Source organism: Myodes glareolus, chromosome 18 (genome assembly GCF_982192425.1).
Source record: "Myodes glareolus chromosome 18, mMyoGla1.1, whole genome shotgun sequence".
Classification (NCBI taxonomy): domain Eukaryota; kingdom Metazoa; phylum Chordata; class Mammalia; order Rodentia; family Cricetidae; genus Myodes; species Myodes glareolus.
The window spans coordinates 19,123,626-19,140,653 of NC_142043.1; the positions used below are offsets into that span (position 1 = coordinate 19,123,626).

Consider the following 17,028-nt stretch of genomic DNA (forward strand, 5'->3'; position numbering starts at 1 on the left):
TGATGAGTGCATGTTCACATGTGTAGGAGTACAAGGGTATTTTCAGGTTCTTGGGCACACATGTGTGCACATATGTACAGGTCTGAAGTGGGTTGTTGAGTGTCTCCCTCAACCAGTCACTCTCCACTTTTATTTATTTAAGGCAATATTTCTCAATGAACCTGGAGCTAGCCTGTGAAGGAAACCCTTGTCTCTGTCTTCAGAGTGCCAGGATCGCAGGGACTTTCACATCTGTCTAACCTTTACAGGAATCCTAGAAATTGATGTTGGTTGCTGGCTGGAGTTTACAAGGACTTTCAACTGGAGGGACAAGCACAGCCTCTGTATGTGGTTTGTGATTCCCATAGTTTGTGATTCCCTGTGAACTGAGTTACATGAGGAAAAAATCCCAACAGCAAGTGAGGTGCATGGTCTTTAATGCAAGAATTCTTGCGACCCAGCCAGTGAACTCCAAGAACTTAACTGTACATTTTGTTTAGCACATCATCAAAGTAAAGATTCAAGAGGAGAGGAATGAGCCCCGCTGAGGAAGGAACAACATAGTGCCAAATGGAGGGACAGAATTAATGGCAGGCTTCTATGGAAAATATTAGCAATGACAACATTGAAATGAGAGTTATTAGACTGTACATGCGACATTACTATTAATCCTAAAAAGAGAATGATTACATCACAAAATTTGTTTTAAACATTTTCATAACTATTTCAATAAAACTGGTTTCTTTTATAGTTCTAACAGGTTAATTATGTATCATACCATTATCCTGAGAAAGACAATTCTTCACTAGATTATTGAAGGGGTTGAGGCCACAAAAGACATTAAGAAACCCTGGGCAGAAAGTCAGCATGGCAGTCCAAGATTCAACAAAGAGCCACCTAAATTTCTGCCCCTGTTGGCCTCTCCACCTAAGATGCCTAGCTACTTGGCCAAATTCTTATCGTTAAATGCTGCCTAGGAGGAGAATCCAGAAGTCCCCTCAAGGGAGTATAATCAACTCAAGAAATGGCAACTATACCTAAGCCAATAATAAGGAAATCATGAATTATTTAATTCTGCATTCCAAAAATATCTGCATGGAAAACAGACCATAAAGAAAAGAGCAAAAGAGTAATTCAATTAGAGCAAGCAAATAAAGCCCTGCTCTACATTACAAACCTCCATGGGCACTGTTCCCTGTTTGGCTCACACTCCCTGCACTAGCCAGCAGGGAAGTACATATGTAATCACTCAGGTCCCCTTCCCTTGCAAGAATGCCAGCATCTCCTCAGAGAATATTAATTCCATAAAACAGAGGTCTCTGTGGAATAAAACTAGGTAAAGTGGGTTTATGTTTATATCAAGAGGAAAAGTTAGCAAGTGAGTTGTAATACAAAAAATCCAGGATAGGACAAACTAAAAGGTGAAGGCTTCTCATTAGGATGGCGGTACGTATTCCTTGGCTTCATATTTTCTAGATTTTATCACTAAGGCCCTGAACCCCAGTAAACCCTTCAGTCCTGGAAAAAAGTTGACTTGATAGTCACTTATTTTTATAATGATTTTCAAGGGATTTATTTATAATATAATGCTACTGAATTAATTTCAATTTTATTAAATGCTGCTCTCAAGGTTTACAGCTGAAAAGAACCCATCAATGTTCTGAATTACTAAGACTGTCTGTTTTAAATAATGAGTTCACTTCTGCAAGTGAACTCATTTTAAGAGGTAGTCACATTCTCTAAACGTTGTATAATTTTCATAAGACTATAGTCCTTTAGAAAATGACCATAATGTCTTGCAGGACATAGCCGACTCTACCTTCCCAGTAAACTGATAACTGCATGCATTAGTTATTCTTCTAGACTGTACCTATCACAGCAGCCTCCTGAAAAGTCCATGCTGGCATTATAATCAGAGAGCAAGCCACAGCAACTTGCCACACTGAAAGTCCACAGTTTCACAAGGGAGCAACAGCTTTTAGTTTTAATGAAAAACTGTAAGGCAAACAAAAAATGTTGCATCAATTGTGTGTTTGATTTGTAGGAGCTACCCAAGAATAACATGACTTACTCTCAAGTCTTAGAACATCTTGGTTTGTTGCTAACAGCACTGAATGATCTTACTTGCTCCTTGCAGTGTTAAACCTCTCATTCCACAGCTGCTTTTTCTGATAACTTTTCTTGTCACATAAATAATAACTTCATCCAAGATGTCCTATTCCTCCTCCTCATACCTATCAGCAGCAGCTTCCATGTGTTGGTTCCAACCGTTATTGTATTCTCAAGGCTTTCTTAGTTCTTCCAGGATCACCAGATCTAAACCAACACTCCTAGTGAACTTTCAGCTGGGTCTCCAGCTCCATAACTCCTATTACCATCTGGGCATTTACACACAAAATTTTGCATAGATGTACAAAGAAAGTTATCAGGTTCCTTGATAAATCTGTCCCTTCCCCAGTGTGTTAGTGATATGGGATTTCCCTCTGTATGCTGTGAATACCATTGGCTAATAAAAAAAAAACCCGCCTTGGGTCTGCACAGGGCAGAATAGACGTAGGTGGGGAAAACTAAACTGAATGCTGGGAGAAAGAAGGCAGAGTCAAAGAGAAGCCATGTAACCCCACCAGAGACAGATGCCAGATGGAACTTTCCCCGGCAAGCCACAGCCATGTGGCGATACACAGATTAATAGAAATGGGTTAAATTGAGATGTAAGAGTTAGCCAAAAAGAAGCTAGAGCTAATGGGCCAAGCAGTGATTTAATTAATACAGTTTCTATGTGGTTATTTCAGGGCTCAACAGCTGGGAACAAATAAGAGACATGTTAGCTACTTTTCTCATTGTTGTGACAAGTATTTGTCAAAAGTCACTTAAAGGAGAAAGGGTTTATTCTTATGTATCACTCAAAGGGATAATTTTCTCATGACAGGGACAACATGGCAACAGGCAGGGAAGGCATGTATGGTCACTGAGGCAGGAGACCATTTTATCACACTGTATTTATGGTTGGGAAGTAGAGATCAATGAAGGTTACAGCTCATTTGTTTTCTCCTTTTATTTGGTTCAGGACTCCAATTCACAGTATAGTACCACCCTCACTTTAGGTGAGTCTTGTAATCTAATAGAGAAGATCACTCACAGGTGTGGCCATAGGCAAATCTAATCTAGATATTCTGCTCTCGGTATGTCCAATGGGCATCATAATTTAGATAATTTCTCATATAGTTGCCTAGAAGCTTGTCTCCCAGGTGATGATTTATTTAAAACATCTAACACCTAAGGTTAACCTCTCACCTCAGCAACTGTACCATGGAGTTTATACACACACACGCATGTGCACACACACACACACACACACACTAGATAACAATAACAAAAGAAGCAGCTGTAAACTTTACATGGAAGTTTATATTTTTAGAGATTGTGCAGGAAGAAAATGTCTTGGCAACCACAGAATGACATCAATCTGAAAAAGAAATGCATCATGAGTATGTGTCTAGATATACTTATTATGTTCCTCTCCTCTAACCCACAAGGTGTTCAGTAGGTCCTGACCTCTAGGAGACTGGGATAGCATAAAGAAAGCTATTAAAAGCAGTGAGCTTTCTAGAGGATGTGAAAAGTCAAAACAAACACGGGGCTCTTACCTCATGCTCACCAAATCCTAATCCTCGCCCCACCCAAATCTGTGCACCATGGGCAAGTGCGCCCCCTCCGGAAACCTCTGCAGTTTATGATACTGATGTTAATGGACTTCCACAGTGAGAATGTTTCTCAGGTGAGTGAGATTATAAAGGGTTGGAAAAACTACTCGATTAGAGAAAACTCTCATTAGTTCCAGCAAGTTAGCAAGCCATAAAGAGTGTCAGGGCCTACAGGAGTTTGGATCCCAAGAGAAGCATCTAAGTGAGCCCTAATTAGCCCAGTGACTGAGTCAAACTGAGATTGACAAATTGGAATTACAGAAGGGTGAAAATCTATCTCCGCTTTATTCTATCATTATTTACATTCTTATGCTCATTTTGTAATTTATAGGTAAGAAAAGTAGCTTCTCTTGTTTAAATTGAAATTTCATTTTTATAGAGAAAAGAAAATGGATCTCAAGTTAACATGGCAATCTATCTACTTCTAGGTTGGTCACTTGCTGGCTAAATTGGGCCACTGGTATTCTTCCCTTGGGAAAGCCATGTGAATTTTTTGTGTCCAGTGTTTCATCTCATGAATTCAATCCTCTGTAAGGGACTTAAGTCTAAAGCACAACCAACAAAGTTCTCAAATTCAGTTTGTGCGTTTTAGCAGGCAATTTACAGGGTTGAAATGAGGAGACTAAAATTCTATTCTTCACCTTGGTATAAAAATTTGAGATGATAATATTAACATGTTAAGTGGTATTTCACAATTTATAATATTCTTGCAACATCTTGATAGCCACCAAGTTTTTTGCCAATTCAACAGTCTCATATATTTTATAAATATAAAAATTTCATGTGACTTTACAAGTATTTACTTAATACTAATAAAAATACAAACAACTGAAGCAAATTCATTACTAATAATTCCCGTTGTCTGAGGTTCACTATTACATTGGATTTTTGTATTTAAGTTACTTCAGGTAGTAAATCTAAACAGCACAGTTTTAATAATTCAATATCGTAAAACAAACTTCCTGGAAACAACTGTGGAAATACCTACAATTTACGATGAACTCTCAGTTTCTCTTTTCTGTGGCAGATGTACGAAGGTCACAGAAGGTTTCCTACGCTTTCGTTTCCAGAGAGAGTTTCATAACTTGCTTTAGATCTCTTTCTATTTGATGACAAAAGTGTGTTTATCTATTATTCCTTATAGATGCCTTCCTTCATGTCTTTCATCTTCGTGTTCAAAATAATGCCCCCCCAAAAAGTGTCGCTGTTGTCTCATTATTTTCTGCATTGAAATGAAGGTTTATAACTATTTTTTTAATTTATCTGATTATGCCACCATAGTCCTCTGTCCTTCGGAGAGGTTCCTAGCTGTGTGTAAGGATTGTGGGCACAGACGGAAGCCAAAACACTGCTGTTCATCCTGGTGTTAGAATAAGGGATGTTACATCAGAAGCCTCGTTTCTTTGAAGGGCTGAAGATTATCGTTTACCAGAAAGAGGCTGGGCCATAACACTAAGCATTACAGATAACACAAAAGACAAGGAAATCCAATCCTTGGACCAATCTGTCTCCCAGGGCTCTGAACTTTTGATTCATACAGGCTAACATGACCTAAGTAAAAATCTGCCCATAGAAGAAAGACAACACAAGCCTCGCTAGCCCAAAACACCTTTTGAATCGAGTCAGATACATCTGCTCTTAATTCCCTACATACACACACACACACATGTAAACACACGTACAGTGGTAGATTAAAGACAGCTGTAAATGCTTAGCTAGTCTTCTCTGTCAGCCATGGAGACTAGCACTCCTCCCATGAATTTGAGCTGAACTTTGGGCCTTTCCTGACAAACAGAATGTGCGAGCCAAGATGTGCTGAGGCTGTGAGGACGGGATCGGAAGGAGCACATGTTTCACCTAACTTTCATGGCCCACTTACTCTGGTGGCACACACTTAGGATACTCGTTCTTGGATGCCACCACCATGCTCTGAGAAAAGCCAAGAAGTTCCAAATAGAAACCCTACTAGGAAAGTACCAGAGTCCTCTTAGCCAGTTTTCCTGGATAAGCTGCCAGACACTAACCAATATTAACAGCCGGTCGCACGGTTGAGATTGTAGATGGCCAAGCCCAGACGCCATCTCATGATAGTAGATGATGCGGAAGAGAAGCTCAATGGAAACACTCTAGTTTGCTATTCCTCCCCCAAACTGTGAGCAAAGTAAAATGTATATTTTAAATGGTTAGGTTTCTGGTGAGTTTAGAAGACAATGAGAGAACTACAGAATATTCACAACTAGAAGCACACATTCTGGTGCCATGTATCAAAATAAGGACTCTGGTAATTCAAGCCTCAAAACCCTTGTCTCCCATTTCTTAATAAACCAGAAGTGGGTGGTGGCCTCCATGACCTTTTTTTTTTTTAACATCCTAAGTGTTACAAGACCAAAACAATAAGAATTATTCCAGCTAGAGAAACACTATAAATGTATATAATGTTTGGTTTATCACTGGTATCATGTATGTATATACAAGCCATCCTAAATTAGACATAGGCTCAACTAGTAAAACAAAGTAAGTAAATGAAGTCAATTACTTTCATTCGTTCATGTTTGCTTTATTTATAGTTATATCTGTGTGGGGGTGTGTGTGTGAGCACAGGTACCCATGGAGTTGGGAGCATTGGGTCTCCCTAGACCTGGAGTTTAAGTAACTGTGAGTCACCAAGTATGGATGCTAGAAAACAAAACAGAGGTCTCCTCTGCTAAGACCGCTACCCATTCTTAACCATTTGACCATTTCCCCACCCCCAAGGAAAACCAATTTTATGATTGCATCATTTTACAGATATCTCTCCTTTCATAAATTACTTTCTGGGTATAATCATCTTGTCTTACATCACCAATATTTTACAATGTTTTGCAGTTTAACCAGGAAATGCCTTAAATGTTGCCATGTCTGAGCGCCACGTGGCTTTGATGAGACTCTCTGGTGTTCCAAGTACCCAAGTATTGAAAATCAGAGCAAACAAAAGAACCATTATAAAAGAAAAAACAGTACCCCCCATTCATGTCATCAAATAAGACTAGTTCAAAGCAAGAGAGGAAATGAAACTGAGAATTCTACCATCACATACACACTGAGAAAGATTCCAGAGGGTACATGACATGTATCCATGTACTTTGAAGTAGAATTCTATCTTTGGGGATTATGACACATTCTCCTTCCATTAAAACCTCACTATAGTGGGTGTGCGTGCACATGTGCATGCGTGCGTGTGTGCGTGCGTGTGTGTGTGCGTGCGTGCGTGCGTGTGTGTGTGTGTGTGTGTGTGTGTGTGTGTGTGTTTACCAAGACTGAGAGAGCTAGTTCATCTAGAAGATGTTCTGGAAGCATCTTATATAAATCCTCTCACTCTCAAGTAAGTTCAGGCCACGACCTGAAGGGAAAAGTTAAATGAATTGTTTTGCCAGTTGATGAACTGTTCTTTAGGAAGGTTTGGGTTTGGTGTCTTAGATTACATAGAACTTGTTCTCAATACTTAGAACATCTAGAATGGATAGAGCTAATTCTCACAGTACTGATGAGGCAACGCAGATGTAAAAAGCAAGATTATCGTGCATTAAACCACAAGATCAAGTTCTTCACAATCTCCTCAGAATACTGCTTTTATACCAGAGGGAGACATTTATAGCCTTCTTGGAGTCCAATGTCAATAAAGACAGACCACCTTAAAGAAAAATAGCATCATGTTAAAGACAGTGCTTTAGACTGGTAGATAGTGATGCCTGGTACTGGGGTAGTAAAGCCCTGTTTTTATGGAAAAGGATGGGTCTGAGGTCATTCCATAAAATTGATTTTCCAGAAAATGGAAATAGGCAATTTACTCTAAGAATTTTATTGAAAAATTATGCTATTCTATTTGAATAATGATGGGAATGTTCTACACATTTCCTTTATTAATGAATTAAAATACACAAAACACCATAAAATTATATTAGAGGTTCAAAAGTATCACTTAAATCTTCTTTACCAGTCACTTTCATTTTGTAAAATCAGCAGTTCCATTAAAATCGTATTATGCAAAAATGGGTTTTTACTGTAATAATAGTTATTACCTATTTAGCTCCCAAGGATGTTGTGAAAATTAAATAATAAGCCTTTGGAAAGCAAATACAAAGTGTCGCTAATATCAGAGGCCAAGAGGGGCAGTCAGGTGGCAAAGAGAAAGCGAAAGAGCACTCCTACACACCACAAATCACAGCCTTCACCTCCGATTCCATTACTACAAACAATTGAAGCAGTGGTCATGTGGGCTGACGAGATTTCATTTCATCTTCTTAGTATTATGATATATTAATCTTAGCCCTCATGTTATATAGATGAGGGTCATTTACACAGTTGGTAAATGTCAGGAATCCAATAGGAAACCCGGGTTTGTCCTATTTGATGGCTCACTCTATATCCACTGAGGAATTCCCCATTTTCCTAGAGTCTTATAATTGTGCTTTGAATTCGTACCCCATCGTTCGCAGTCCATTTCACATATCTTTTCCTCCAAGACCCACTTTTCCTCTCTTCACTGAAGACAGTTTGCATCTAAGCACACTGTGTTTGTTGTAGTTTGGGATTATTATTGTTCATTGTATGTTTTATTAACACAACTAAATCACTGGCAGTCTGAGAGTGAGTATAGCTTACTCACTTTCGGTGCCTAAATATATGATACATGAACTCAGACATAAGGCAAATGATTTTTACCAATGGTTCATTGTGATAGGCTCCCATCTAAGCAGTTCCTCTGTTGTTGAGTTTTTATATTTTTGGTTTGTTTGTTTGTTTTGTTTTGTTTTGTTTTGAGACAGGGCTTCTCTGTATAGATTTGGTGCCTGTCCTGGAACTCGCTCTGTAGCTCAGGCTGGCCTCGAACTCACAGAGATCCGCCTGTCTCTGCCTCCCGAGTGCTGGGATTAAAGGCACGTACCACCACCGCCTGTTTTCTTCCACCACTCCCCTCTGGTTTTCCTAAGAGCAAATATGTCATAAGTCAATTTGATTTGTTTATCTCAAGTTAAAGGAGAAATGTGAGGAATAAATATTAAAATAAAATTTTTGTGTAAAGTAGACTGGTTTTCATGAACCAAAGCAGGTTGATAAGGTAACTTTAAAAAGAGAGGGAGAAGCAATAAAGAAGGTAGGTATGGGTCTTAATGGTAAATTAATTGCCTAGAATGTACAAGGCTCTGGGTTTGAGTCCCAGTGAGTGAGAGAGTGTGTGTGTGTGTGTGTGTGTGTGTGTGTGTGTGTGTGTGTGCACATGTGTACGTATGAATGTGTATATGTGTGTTTGTGTGCTGTATGTATATTCATATGTATAACTATGCTTATGCACATGTGAGTGGGAGACAGAGGGGGGAGAGAGAAGGAGAGGGGGAGAGAAGAATACCCAGTGCTGGTTTTCTGCCTGACCATCTTTACTCACTAACTGGGTAGAATCTGAGTGGGTGACCTCACATTACCATGTCCCAGATCCCTCATTTGTAAAAACATGTGTAGGAACGGGATCTACTTACAAAGCAGTTGTGAGAACCAAGTGAAAAAGTCCCCATAGGAGAGCATAGTAGGTAACACACCCCAAGTGCTGTCATCAGAAAAAAAATAATAATAATTCACATTTCTTAGGAATCTGTTCAAAGGATAAGAAATAGTTTTTCATGGACTTGTACAGTCTTGAAGTTGTACTGTGTAAAACCTTTCAACCTCAGAGATTTGCTTTTGCTGTTAAATTACAGCTGCCAGCATTAAGCTCAGGTCTTCATCCAAGCAGCAGTGAGTATCTAACTGGTGAACCCACTTGAATCGAAGAAGTTTGGGAACAAAGGAAACAAAAGCAGTTATGAAAGGGTGAAGAATGCAGATAGGACAATCTACAGGAAAACACTGGAAGTCGACTCATCATGAAGACCCATCAGAGGCCAGAATATCAAGATTTGTCAAAGAACAACCCACAAGCTCCTGTCTCACACCCAACATTGAAAAGCACAAATGGATTTCACTGCTGGGCACGATCAGGCCATCTGCCGGCACAAGAACAAGGAAACACAATGGGCAAGCAGCAAGGTTTTCATTACCTATTCCAGGGCTCCTTTTCCTCACCTCTCTTTTTACTTGAATGCAAAATGTAACAACAATAACCGGGTATGTTTTAAACTCCTCTCCTCTTTCGTTCTCATAGTAACACAGCTGAGTGGATTAAAAGATACATTATATATATCCTATACTCGCAGCTGAATTCCCAGCCCTCCTTTCCCCACAGCATAGATATGCATGTTCCCGAGCAACTTCCTGGAGAACTCAGGCCTGTCATCTGAGCTGCTGATGATCCCAGGGTTGAACGGAAATGGAAAACGCCAAGGGCTCCCAGGCATCAGAGCACACAGTCAACATAGCTGCCAATGCCAAGCAAGAGAGTTGAGACTGCTGCTGTTTGTTCAGCATCAAAGTCCCAAAGATACTATAAGCTTGGCAACAAACTTCCTGCGTGGAGTGAGGGAAATCATCAGCTTCATGGGAAAACCTACTGGCTATATTCATCAAAGAAAAGTCTGAGGGAGTTGAGATTTCTTTTTTCTTTGCAGTATAGGAATGACTCATAAGCCTATTTATTCAAAAAGTTTCATCCTCCATTGAAGACATAGGTGGATAATGGGGATGACAATATTTCCAGTTTGCATGTGACCACTCATTTGGCTCAGCATTCATCTTCCTATGCAGTTACAACGTATCACAAAGGGCTGCCAAGTAACCAGGGTGCTTTGTCTGACTCTGACATTGTCAATAACATGAACAACATATGTACTCTATTTTTACTTTACTCTTAGTCCTTTGGTGAAGGAAACAAGCTCTGCTACCTAAAAATAAGGCACCAGAATCAAATTGGTTGGGTTCAGATCCCCACTCTTCTGAATTACACGTTGTGCAATTCTGACCTTGTATGTCACTCAGCAGCCATGAATCTCTGTCTCTCTGTCTGTAAAATGAAGACAACAGCCTTACTTTATTTACAAGGTCCTTGTGAGGGTTAACTACCTACGTAAAGAACAGCCCCTGATACGCTGTTAGTGTTTGGTAAATATGTGGCATTATTAGTGATTCACAGATAGATAAGTGTCCTTTCCTCATTGCAGATCTTTTGTTTACTGTAACCTTGAGATAGTCACATTGACCATAAATGGAATTAAGTTTTGTGGTGCTCCATATAAATGTTCTAGTTACATGGAACTTCAGTGGACTTTTCGTTAAGGAAAATGAATGTTTTAAATGTGAATTGCTTTGGTATATTTCTGAAATTGTCTTTTTCTACATCTATTCTCCTTCATTCATTCAAATCTTTTAAAACTAAGAATAGTGTACAATATACAAAGGAATCAATTTCAAAAGTGAAGACAATCAACAGAACAGTTATATAAAGTCCTCAACTCAATCCCTAGGACCCAAACTAATAATTTAACTAAACACCAAAAGAACAAATAATCTAGTCTAAATAAACAGATTAATTCAATTGACAGTCCTCAAAGAAGAAAGTACAAATCCATACATATGTGAAAAGTACTCAATACTCTTAATCATAAAGAAAATAAAAATCAAAATTACACTGAAGATTTTATCCTAGCAAAATAGCTACCAATAAGGAAACAAGTGATGACAAATGCTGGCCAGGGGGAAAGACCACTCACTCACTACTAGTGGGAATACAAACTGATTCAACCACTATATAAAATAACATAAAGGCTCCTCAAAAAAAAAATTAGATAGTTTCTCTCTTATATCAACTTCCCTAAGGGGTCATAAAAATAAGCAGCTACTCATTTTTACTGTTTTCCTGTCCTGCATTATACCATGAAATGTTACTGCCAATAGGATTTTGTTCAGTTCGGTTCATCTGTTTTTTTTTTTTTTTTTCTCACAACTGGTTTCACTCACTGGGTAAAATCAAGACGTCATCACCAGGTCCTGGAAGGGTCTGGTTGTATCCTCCCCAGCCCTTTGCAACGTCCTGCCATGTTTCAGGAAGGGACCATTTTAAAGATGATTCAGGTACAGATGTGGAAGCTGGAATACACAGGAAAGACGCAAAATTAACTATGAAAACCCAAATCTTTGTGACAAGGTCAAGCATCTACTGTTAATTTATGACTGGTATTTTCACCTTTCAAAGTAGTTGCTTTTGAATATTAGAAATTTCTATAAATGTACCACATTTTCCTTATCCATTCTTTAGTTGAGATGCATTTAGGTTGTTTCCAGGTTCTGGCTATGACAAACAATACTGCTATGAGCATAATTGAGCACATTTCCTTGTGCTAAAATTGAGCATCTTTTGGGTATATACCCAAAAGTGGTATTGCTGGGTTTTGAGGAAGATTGTTTCTTAATATTCTGAGAAATCACCATACTGATAATCCAAAGGTACATTTACACAATGGAGTACTACACAGCAGAAAAAATAATGACATCTTGAAATTTGTAGGCAAATGGATGGATCTAGAAAACATCATTTTGAGTGAGGTAACCCAGACCCAGAAAGACAAATATCATATGCACTCATTCATAAGCAGCTTTTAGATATAAAGCAAAGAAAACCAGTCTACAATTCACAATCCCAGAAAACCTAGACAACAATGAGGACCCTAAAAGAGATTGCCATGGATTTAATCTACATGGGAAATAGAAAAACACAATTATTCTCCTGAGTAAATTGGGAGCATGGGGACCATGGGAGAGGGTAGAATGGGAGGGGAGAAGAAGGAAGGGGAGCACAGAAAAATGTATAGCTCAATAAGATCAATAAAAAAATTTTAAAAAGAAGTTTCTATAAAACATTTCATAGCAGGAAAGCAAACTATTACCCAACTCTTATACTTTGAGAAAATATATTCCAAGCTTATTAAACATTAACATTCTTCTTCATTATAGGTATTATATGTTCTTATTATGGATTATTTTGAAAATGCTAATAAAGAAAAGCTAATAATTACCCAGAACCACATAATAATTACCACAATCAACCTTTTATTTATATTTCCTCTCATCATATCTCAGTGTTATTATATAATTGAAATTATATCAGCTCCAGTTTTTATTTTGTTAGTGCAGCTATTTTTCTTATGTTCTTTCTAATGATATTAAAGCTCTTGTAAAGCACAATTTTTACAATCACACAGGATCTATCATGCTGGCATCTGTTAGTCTCTCTCTGTAACATCCAACATGGAGCATCTCTCTGATGATAAACAATGTGATGTGAGCAGTCTCTCTGCACAGCTAACCAGGGTCCTGATTATCTTCTTAAAATGGACTCTTTCTTGGAAAGGCCAAGTCATAGCATGAGCGTCTCCCAGCTCCTGAAGTGTAAGGATGGCACTGTTATGACATGGACACTCCTTGGGATAAGAACTTATGTGCAGATCATTTTCTCTTATTGATTCTGTCCCCGACCGTTAGCATTCTAATGGTACCACAGTCATGTGATTGATAACCACTAACCACTTTATACAGAAGTTCTTAGAACTGCATTATGGACATTGCCATGCTGAGCTCTATCCAGTTGTCTTTCTCTGCTTTTGTGGTTATTTTGCTTTTTCCATGATATACTAGCGCAACTAGGGGCCCACAACATTGTCACACAAAGCAAAGATGAAAGGCCACCTCTTGACAGGGTGACGAGAATCTCTTCTATTAGTGATTAGTTTCACTAAGCATAAAAAATGACCATCTTTTTTGTAGAATGTTCTTAATAGCAGTATAAGTCCCAGATAAACTTAAAAAGTATAATCCTTGTTTCCATGCAGCTAAGAGTCTATGTCAACAAATACCTGGGAGATAAAAAAAAACTTGCATATAGATTGAGAACAGCTCTTTTTAAAGAGAACTTTCCTGAAGGAAGTAGTAACTGACCAGCATTTCCAAGACCTAAAGTTTCTTTAGGCAAAAGGTTGAGAAGGGGTGAAGGCCCTTGCTCCAGATGGAGAAATGTTCATAAGCATATACAAGGTCGAGAAATGAGATGTTGAGAGGGAAATCAAAAGAAGCTTTGTGAGACAGAGATAGAAAGAAGCAAAAGATGACTCTGAAAAAATAAGGAGTGCTCAAAGAGTGGAATATTATGAAGGCAGAGGCCAAAGATTTCAAGACCATTAGGGTAGATGTTGAAGAGTTCTGTCAACTTCTAATGAACTGAGAAGATGGCGGGCATTTGGGGTAAATTTGAGGTATCCGGATGGAGATGCATGGCAAAGAATAGATGAATGTGATTCCGAAAGCAAAGAGAGAACACCAAGAAAAAAGGTGGGGATGGCTGTCATCCGCCATTAGATATCCTTCAGTCTTTGAAGATGAATGTAATATCACCAAAGATATCAGCATGAGCAGACACAATCCCTGATGTCAGAAGCATGGGGAAAACCTGCCAGTTTTCCTATCAGTGCTCAAATCCGAAGCATTAATGGTTTAATTTGAGCTCCAGAATAGCTCGAAATCATGCTCACTGTGGTCATGCAGGAGTTATAAACAATTAGCACATAAATATACCACACAGCCCAGGAATAAGGCACTTCTTAGAGCAGGCCTATCTCAGAAAGAAGCTTTACGTGAATAGTTTATAAATACTAAAGCTATAATGTCTTCCTATGCTTTGTCTCTACTGTGCCTCCTTCTCAATGGGGCCCAAACAGTCCAAGGGCTTAAGGGCATTTGTTGGTATAACCACTAACTAGTATCACAGAGGCCAGGCATGGTTTTTGATGCTCTATATACAGTAATTTATCCTGTAGTCAATATCAAGGCTCTTCAAAACTTCACAAAGACCCAAATGAAAGAAAACAGAAAAACAGTTGCTTCAAATTTATATCACAGATGGTGGAAACAAACATCCTGCACCTCTGCCATCATCACTCTAGTTTATAAAGGACCGGAATTATTTTCAATCTAACCACCCAGATCTTCCAGTGAATACATTAATGTTGAATGTTACATACAAGTTCTATTCTGCCTTAGACCCTAATTCAGTTTCGTGTTAGTTACTAGATTTCTATATGGCTTCTATATGGCTCATATTGCGCTGAAAGTTAGGGAGAGAAAATGAACTCTGAGTTTTAACAAAGCAGTCAGCCATGTACTGCTTATCTTTTCTTGGACTCTTGTGCAATAGAATGAATCAAGATGAGATCTTGTTAGCAGTAAAATTCTGTAAAAGGGAATGTAACCCTTAGGTTTAGTAATCAGGGCATGTGTGATCAAGATGAGATGATCATCAGAGAAGCTTCTTCTTATAGTAGATGGCAGGTAACATAGAGACACACAAGTTCACAATGTGTAGAGAACAAGAGAATTTGGAGGAGTCCCCCCTTAATTGGATGCCTTTTTCAAACCACTCTTCAAAAGGCTCAGGTTCCTATATGCAAGGGGATGCAGAAAGATTGTAAGAGCCAAAAGTGATGGACAACTCCAAGGAGACAACATCTTCCAGACACAATAGGACTGATAAAAATAGGAACTCATAGAGATTGTGAAAGTATACACAAGACCCATTACATGTTCAAATCAAATAAAATCTCAGCAGTGAAAAAAGTGGACACCAAGTTCCATCTCCTAACCAAGAAGCTATTTGCAAATGATAAAGAGAAAAATCAGTTTCCTCCATGAGAATGTCATTGGGCGTATCAAACACACACACTCAAGTGCAGGTCCCATGCCTGGAAGTAGTTAGTCAACACAAAACAAACTCCGTATTTGTGTATGTGAGTGTGTAAGTATGTGTACATATTTTGGTTGATATTGTTTTGGGACATTTTGAGAGGGAAGAAGGAGAGGGTAGGGGTAATGAAGTTGGGTAGGTGGGGAGGATCTCAGAGGAATTGGGGAGGAAAAAGTATGATAAAACTATACTGTATGACAAAATTACAAAAAGAAAGAGAGAGAGAGAGTGACAGAGAGAGAGAGAGAGAGAGAGAGAGAGAGAGAGAGAGAGAGAAACAGTGCTGTGCCGTGTTTGAGATAGAAACCATAATACAGAAGAAGGGTGCACTGGAAGTAGAAAAAGACCAGCTCACATTGGACCATTCAAAAACTCATTGCTTTTAGCAATGGAGGACGTAAGCCTTTTCTCTTCTCCCAAACCTTCAGGTCACCTTTGGTGAGGACCAATATTTATAACAATTGCTCATCCTACTTTTCTGTATAAATTTGTTAATCAGCAGTAGCTCAAACTTGAAGTGCCCTCAAGCTGAATATATCAGCCAAATATTGCCATCTACTCCTTCCTTCTCCACTCCCCTCCTCCTGGATTTCTGTGAATCTGCACTGAGAAGGCTGGTCTTCTAGGAAGCAGACATGATAAATAACAGTTACGAGGAGATTCATCACACATGGTATTGGGGGGAGGTTGGTTGGTTGATTCACACTGGTTTCTTGGCATGGTCCTAGAATTTTCCTGTCTACCATATCCTCACAATAACCTCCACAGTGTTGTTTTATTTTTTTTTATATAACAGGCTGCCTATTAATAGATTAATGGAGAGACTCTTTGAGGTATATTCTCAAAAGTTTCAACTGCATTACTTATTCATATGGAAGCTTGCAATAGGTCAACACATAGGTAGAACTTCACTAATCATTATACCCTTGTTTATGAAAAACTAGTGTTGATAGTGCAATGATTGCACTTCCTCCATAGATTGTTAAATAAAAAGCACTGCCATATTTTAAATTTATTATTAAACTTTATATTCTTTTTCATGGAAGTCAGGGAACTTTCTGGAATTCTCTTGGCTGAAATATTTTTCTGAAGTATTTTTCTGTGGTTTCATAGGCTTTGCAATACTTTTCTGCCCTAAGTTATGTAAGAGAGGAAAACTGGCTATGATTTTCTTTCACATATAACAATGATGGAGGAGGGTTATCTGTCTATTGTGTTATTTTCATTGGTTAATAAAGAGACTGCCTTGGCCCTCTGATAGGACAGAAAATTAGGTAGGCGGAGTAAACAGAACAGAATGCTGGGAAGAGGGCAATGGGGCAGACGCCGTGGAGCCAGCCACCAGGTCAGACACGCTGAATCTTTTCCGGTAAGCCACCACCTCGTGGTGCTACACAGATTATTAGAAATGGGTTAATATCAAGATATGAGAGTTAGTCAGTATATAACTCTCTAGAGATAATGGGCCAGGCAGAGCTTAAATGAATACAATTTGTGTGTTGTTATTTCTGGGGCTAAGCTAGCCATGCAGGAGCTGGGCGGGACGAAAAGCAGGCCTGCCTGCAGCTCCATCACTACATAACATGGTATAGCACAAAAGAATACAGTACTGAGTTGAGATATGTGAGGGCTTATCGAGGTTCAACTACT

General features: G+C 38.8%; 1 protein-coding gene across 2 annotated transcripts in view; it reads right to left on the reverse strand.

Moving 5' to 3' along the window:
* Pkhd1 (PKHD1 ciliary IPT domain containing fibrocystin/polyductin) overlaps positions 1 to 17,028 on the reverse strand; it is a 456,733-nt gene that overhangs the window by 161,775 nt on the left and 277,930 nt on the right. For both annotated transcript variants that reach the window (XM_087898011.1, XM_087898010.1), the window contains exon 52: positions 11,607 to 11,735. In XM_087898011.1, the coding sequence (XP_087754137.1) occupies positions 11,607 to 11,735 (129 nt within the window). The remainder of the gene's footprint in view (positions 1 to 11,606; positions 11,736 to 17,028) is intronic.